A 6900-nucleotide genomic window follows, 5' to 3' on the forward strand; every position below is an offset into this window, starting at 1 on the left:
ATACCATACTAACAGAGTGATGTATTCTAATAATATCAAGGGATTTATATAATACCTACACATGTAACAGTCCTGCTCCCAACATGGTTTGTATATGCCAGCTGTGTGTTACACCTCTTTCATGTCACAGATGCAGAAATAGGATACAATACACCTGAGTATTCTCAAAGCTCCTCCAGCCAGCCTCCTCCATCCTTAAACCTCTCTCCTGGAGATGCATGAATAGAGATGTCTTCTGTGATGCCACATACCACTTGATTTTCAGGTCGCAGGCAGGAGGACAGAGGAGATGAGGAGGCTGAAATTAATGAAATGAGATGAGCCTCTTCTGTCATAAAAAAATTACAAGATTAAAAGAAATACCTTTTTTAAATTACATTTTCTCGTAGTCGAGCCACGGAGACGTTTTCCACGAGGAGATTCATGAGTCTAATTTTAATAAAAATATTTTAAGCCGCTCAGCTGCGCTACATGTTGTTACTCATATCTGTAAATTACCTTTAAACATTTTAAAGAATGGTCTCAGTGATGCATTACGTGAATGTGCAGAAAATAAATGATGAAAATGCTGATTAAAGAATTTCCAACGTATGTTTCAGTCCTGCATGGGGAAGCACTTTAAATTTCACTTCTTTTACTTTCGTTTTAGTTTTATTACATTAAGGTTTTATTTGCAGAAAAAAGTAAGCCCAAAATTACCGTAACCCTTCGTCGCTTTCATTCAGACTGCAGCCGAGATAGCGACTGCATTCCCCCAATGCCGGTTTGTGCATATTCAGTGCATGCCTAGGAATCTTTTGCAAGCACTGGTTTCTTGTAGGACCGGTCGAAGTGGGACCTAATTATTATACAGTTGTGGAAAAAATTATTAGACCACCCGTGTTTTCTTCAGTTTCTAGTTCATTTCAATGCCTGGTACCACTAAAGGCGCATTACATGAAGAATACAATAAACACGACAAAAAACGCAGCTGATTCCATCATACTTTATGTCCTGTTTGACGTGCTTCAGCTTCACTGTATTCCCAGGCTATATTAAAGGTAATTTCATGTCATAAGCAGCACTGTACATACAAAGACCTAGAGTGGTTTCCTGCTGACATTCAAGCCGTAGCACAACTCAGAAGTTGTCAGCACTCGCATAATGCCTAAAACAAAAGAATTATGTGAAATCATCAAACTCAAAATGGAGAACCACAAGCCCACAAGTGGAACATTATTAACTTTACGTTTATGAAGCCACTTAGAAGTACACTAAAATTCACTACTGCCGAGCTAAAAATAAAGGTTGTTCAGCATTCTGAAGATGCACCTTCACCAGACAACAGCAGTTTGCCATCATGAGAACACGGCTTCCTTCATGTGAATATTAAAGTCGCCGTGTCCTGTGTGGGCCTGCCAGTCTGATTAGAGTCAAAGTGTGTGGCTGCATTCCTCTATGTGAGCGGTGCGTGTGCGCAGACGAGAAGCTTTGGTCCCTGAATGTAGTGTGACATGTTTACGGTCAACAGAAGTCCGTACACGTTGCCGCTGACGTGACCAGGTTTAATTAAATCTACTAACTGCGTTTAAATGATTAAGGAGCGACTCCGACTAAAAGGACACATGCAGCATGTTTGAATGTAGTTAAATATTCTTCCAGAGAATGTGATAAGAAGTGACATGGTTTAAATCACCTCACAAAATGTAACTTGTTTTATTTCCTATATTATTGTTATTATCTTACATTATTGTTGGACATTCAATTTCATGCTTTATTTGCGTCACTGCAGTCTTCAGATGTTTAATTACATCCTGATTCAAACATGTAAGGCTCTCTGTAAAGTAGTTTTGCTCAATGTACATAAGGTTTCATACTTTTCTGTCTTTTTTTTCTCTTCCGTTCTGCCAGAAAAGTTCCGATGTTTGGTCTGGAGGCCATTTTCCGCAACGGAGTTCCTGTAGGTCACCTTCGACGTGCTGACTACGGCTTCTTTATCGACAAAACTATTGCTTACGGATACATCCGCAACCCTGATGGAGGCGTGGTAAAGACTTTAAAAACACACACACACACACCTAAACACTGCATTACCCTTTTTATTGTTGTTTTTATTGTAATTATTGAACACTTTCACAAGTTTTCTTAATTCAAGTTAATATTTTTATCGGCAGAATGAGAGTCTCATTTCTTTATCAGTGTTCCAGAGAAAATGCGTAGAAATGAATGAAAATCCTGAAAACATCATAAAGAACATTCAGATCTCTGTCGTAGTATCGAGAGTATGAGTTACTAAAGCATTTAAACCAAACTGCAAGTAGGTGAAATGATCACTTCAGTGGATTTCAGGACAGAGTAACAGATAAATCAAACACTTCATTTTGCAGTGATCTTGCTGTGTGCAGCTGATGATCCACTTTTGCATATTTCATATTATTTTGCATCTCCTTTCCTAATGCCTCAAATGAGAAATATACACTCGAACAAAGACATTTCATGTTAATGCGAGCTGGTTGCTGCTTCAGTGTCTTTCAGACTTGTCCTCAAACTGTCACTCAGATCCAGCCACTTTCTCTACTTTCAAAATTAAGTTTCATTGACCAGGATACATTTTTTTGGTATCTGTTTCTCTTCTGATAATAACATGGACTCACAAAATCACAAACCAGGCGGTAGAATCATTAGAGGGAGACAAATTGTAAACGTTCTCCCATCTCCTGGCATTTATCAAACATCTAGAAATGTATCAAAGTTATATATTCAGATGTTTTTTCCATGAAAATATTGCCTAATTGTGTTAAAATGAGTCCCTGCCTCTTTCTCTGCTAACCCATCCGTTGCTCACCTGCAGCTCGAGCACACCAGCTCACCTTCAAACACTATGGAGCCACTTTACTCTGCACAAATTCAAGTATTTGAAAACTTGAATGTGTGTAGCATGAAGTAGCTTGAGTAATTCTGAGTCGGAAACCAGTTCCATTCCGCAAGTTGGCAAGATCGGTTCCTTCAGTTAGTTTTTTATTTATAAAACCCTTAAAGTCTGAATCTTATCGTCATCGGTTCTCCACAGTTTCAAGGCCTAATCCTCAGCCATGGTGCTGACTACTTATTTCACTCATGATGTACCTTCTTGCATAAAAAAGAAACTAAAAACATAGGGACATGCTAGTAGTAAAAAATCTGATTTCATTTGAGGAGATCTTTAAATTCTGAAAAACAGAGCGGTCTTTAGTTGTATTTGTGTGCTTGCTGCTGTATTACTGATGTTGTAGGGACATAAATCTGTTTAGACACCTACCTGTAGGGACAAAAAAACAAGTCCACATTATATAAATCAGTAGTTTTAAAGTTAAATAGCTGGTTTAAAGTTAGAGTAAGGTGTATTTTAAGCAACTACTGTGTTTACAGACAACGCCTATGCATAAATACATATATTTAACAGTTTCACACTACATATATATTTATCTACCAGGTACTGCTTGTCCTTGTGTCTTGAGTTTAGAGGGTTTGTCTGAGAGCAGAAGTCAAAGAAAAATATGCACGTCATCTCATGTTTTACAGCTGAGATTACGGATTTTTTTTATCTAGAACTTGACATTATCCCATTGTTTTTGCCTACAGTTCCAATTAATGTACCTCAGTGTGACTTTGTAAACCAATCGTGACAGATTTTTTTTAATGATCTTATTCTATCTCTGCTGTTTTTGGTCCTCTGTGACGGATCAAGGACCTGTGTGAGCTTTTAATGCTAATTTAATTTTTTTTTTTTCTGTTTCTTCTGTGTTAATAGTACAAAAATACAATGAGTCAGTTAGTTAGAGTAACTGTTGGTAATGAACATTTCCTTGTGCTTTGTTTATGATCAGTCCTCGACCAACACAACAAAGCACGCTGACCGTTGGCTTTGTTGAGTGTGGAAACATTAACACAAATGCAGAAACAGAAACACGCAGTGATGTGATTGCAGGTGTTGTGTTCTCTAATACTGAGTGACAGCAGACCAGATCTCTCAGACACGAGCGTCTTCTCTGCTAAACACACCTCCATGTGGAGGGTCGCTCATCCGTCTGACCTCTCTCCCTGTCTGATCTCGCTTTCATTATTTCTGTTTCTCTTTTCTGTCCTTGCTGTGTGTCCCTGTGGCTTTTCAGATTAGATTTACTGCAGTTTTTGCAAATTGCTCCCACTCTGCTTTTTACAGCATGTTTCTTATTTCAGCTCTTTGCTTTGTGGTTTATTTGGAAGTAAATAAGCCAAACCACAAACCAAATTTACCCTAATATGAGTGGATGTGAGCTCCGCGATGCTCTCATCTTTGTCTTTAGATTAGGACAAAGAAAGTGAGGAGAAATGACACCTCAACACCATTCACGTACACACATAAGATAGAACTTTATTGAACCCAAAAGAAAACTTTTGTACCAGATAATGATCAGAAAGAAACAAAATGGCTCAATATAAGAAATGCAGTGCCTAGTAGTACGATGCATTACTGAAATGCAATTAAGTAAACTAACGAAAGAACAGAAAAGTAAGAAAGTATTTCTGTCACTGATTCTGAGGTAATAAATTATATCACACAATGTAAAAATGTATGACACATGGAATAGTTTAAATATGCAGATGGAAAATGTTGTACATGAAATACTGCAAATGATACTGAAATTATGCAAACTATCAACAAAAGTGATATTGCTCTTATGCTACTGCTGTACTATACTAATGCCACTATAATAATCATAATAACTATAATAGTGCTCTGCTAGCTATCCATCCTTTAGCCAATGTGACACACGGTTTTACATGAATGTCTGGGTCAGCTAGTTTCTCCACATCAAATTTTATTCTTATTGGTATGTATTTGCCATCAAGCTCAAGATGAGTCATCGGAAGCATTTTAACATTTTGCAACTTAAGAAGATAACGACCCCCTCTGCTGAAAATCAAGTGTTGCATGACCTGTGAGAGGAGCCGATTTCCTCGTTTGTGGCGACGTCTTGAGCTTCTTGTTCAGTTTTTGGAGTCTCTGCTGGAGAGAGATTTCTGACAAGTAATATATCTGGCATTTACCCAGAGTTTAGTGAACAATCGAAACAGGTGCTGCTTTCAAATTTGTGTGTCTTTAAACTGTGATGGGGGCTGCCTTGATTTCAACCTAGGATGATAAGAAAATAAAAAGTAAACCTGAATTTAACATGTTTTTAGAAGGTGGATATAAATGCCAATGTGAAGTGTGAATTGCGAACCAGTCTACTTGTCTATCTGTTCATTAAAATAAGCAAGGCCATGTCTTACTGTTTTTTTTAAAGGAAGTCCTGAATTGGTTTTAGATATTGAATGAACCAGACACCATTTCAGTCAAGGATTAAGAGGCGTGTGAGAGAAGGATCCCTGTGCTGGTGGATGTTGTAACTGGGCTTTGATCTGAGATTATTGCAGTGTGTGGACTGCTTGTCCATGCAAAATGAGACAAGGGCATCTGTGCTGTTCCTAGCGGGCCTTTTGCTGTTGTAGATGTTTCCAGCTGAAGGCAGGTTTGTCTGAGTTTGAAGTGATGCCGCAACAGCCTCTAACATGGAAGTGGTGAAAAAAACTGATGCTCATGAATCTGTTCTGAGTCTGGGGGATGAAAGGAATGTCCCATAACGTGAATCATGAAAGTTTTTGCATGTTGAAGGTTAGAGTAAGATTAGATTTAGGCGAATAGTGTTTACGGTTGTGTCCTAGTGATGGAAACGCGACTGTGTGTGGGTGTGAATGAAAGCGAGACAGAGTGACAGATCAGTGGGAGAGCTGCAGGGGAGGGGAAAAGGGAGTCAGTCGGTGAAAATTAGCTCTGAGTGTTTTAGAACTCGGTGTTTTAGAACTCCTGTGCTGTTCTTCTTCTGTCAGACGTGAATGCTGTGAAATCGTCCGTTCTGGAAGAGCTCTTCCCAGTTGAGAACATTATTTTTACAAAGACTGTGGATTAATCGGTCATCTCATTTTCCCTCTCGGTATTAATCTCTATTGTCTCGCCAAATTTGAATTCCTTTCTCCTGCTCCCTCTTTTTTTGTCTTGCTTATCTTTGTCTCTCACATTTTTTTAAATATTTTATTTTTATTATTATTATTTATTTCTGCTCACTATTGGGAGTGGGAATCTTTTTGCAAGTTCAGTTACAATTCAGGGGCTACGATTCGATTACAAAACAATAATTGATGCCTCTTTAATTTATGTATGTTGATGCATTTTTTTCATACATTTCTTTTTGTCTTCCTGATTAAGCATTCATCACTTGCAATTTTTTAAAAGCAGTGCATTTGTAATATAAAACAAGAGTTGAATTCAGTTCCATTATATTTTACTAAACTAATGGAAATGCTTGCAAACTGGAAAGTTACAAAACTTGTCCAATACAATAATCAATATAACTACTGGCATTACTAAAATAAATGGCAGTATTTTGTAGAAAAAAAGCATTCTGTTCTGGCTGTTCGACATAAAATAACACACAAAAACACTGCAATTAATTACAAACGTGTACTTCAGTACCGGTAGCTCAAAAAATGTTTTACTGCTTATTAAATTTTGTAAACATGAGAAGGTTTCCCGACACAGCTTACATTTAACATTTAATGTGGCTCTTGTCCAGTTCGCTTCCGTCGTCGGCGCTGTAGAAGCCGAAGTGTTTCCACACGTCTGCTTTTAAATTAGAAGGAGCTTTTCAGATCTCACAGCGAGGTGGGTGGTGGTCAGCCATGTTTGTTCTTAGTTCCCCATTATTTAGAACCTTTTGTATTACTCTAACAGATTTAAATAATCAAAATTTGGACGTTTGTCGATTCAGAATCATCCACTTTCCGAATCGTGATGCATCTAAGAATCGGAAATTTCCCCCACCCCTACTCACCCTCTCTTTTCCTCCTTTTCTTCATCAG

The 6900-nt window shown here is 38.0% G+C and overlaps 1 protein-coding gene across 1 annotated transcript in view; it reads left to right on the forward strand.

Annotated features, from left to right (window-relative positions):
- Positions 1-6900, forward strand: part of sardh (sarcosine dehydrogenase) — a 60172-nt gene that overhangs the window by 49780 nt on the left and 3492 nt on the right. The window contains 1 exon segment of the mRNA XM_022198205.2: positions 1891-2026. Within this exon segment, the coding sequence (XP_022053897.2) occupies positions 1891-2026 (136 nt within the window).

The sequence above is a fragment of the Acanthochromis polyacanthus genome, chromosome 18 (genome assembly GCF_021347895.1).
Source record: "Acanthochromis polyacanthus isolate Apoly-LR-REF ecotype Palm Island chromosome 18, KAUST_Apoly_ChrSc, whole genome shotgun sequence".
NCBI lineage: Eukaryota > Metazoa > Chordata > Actinopteri > Pomacentridae > Acanthochromis > Acanthochromis polyacanthus.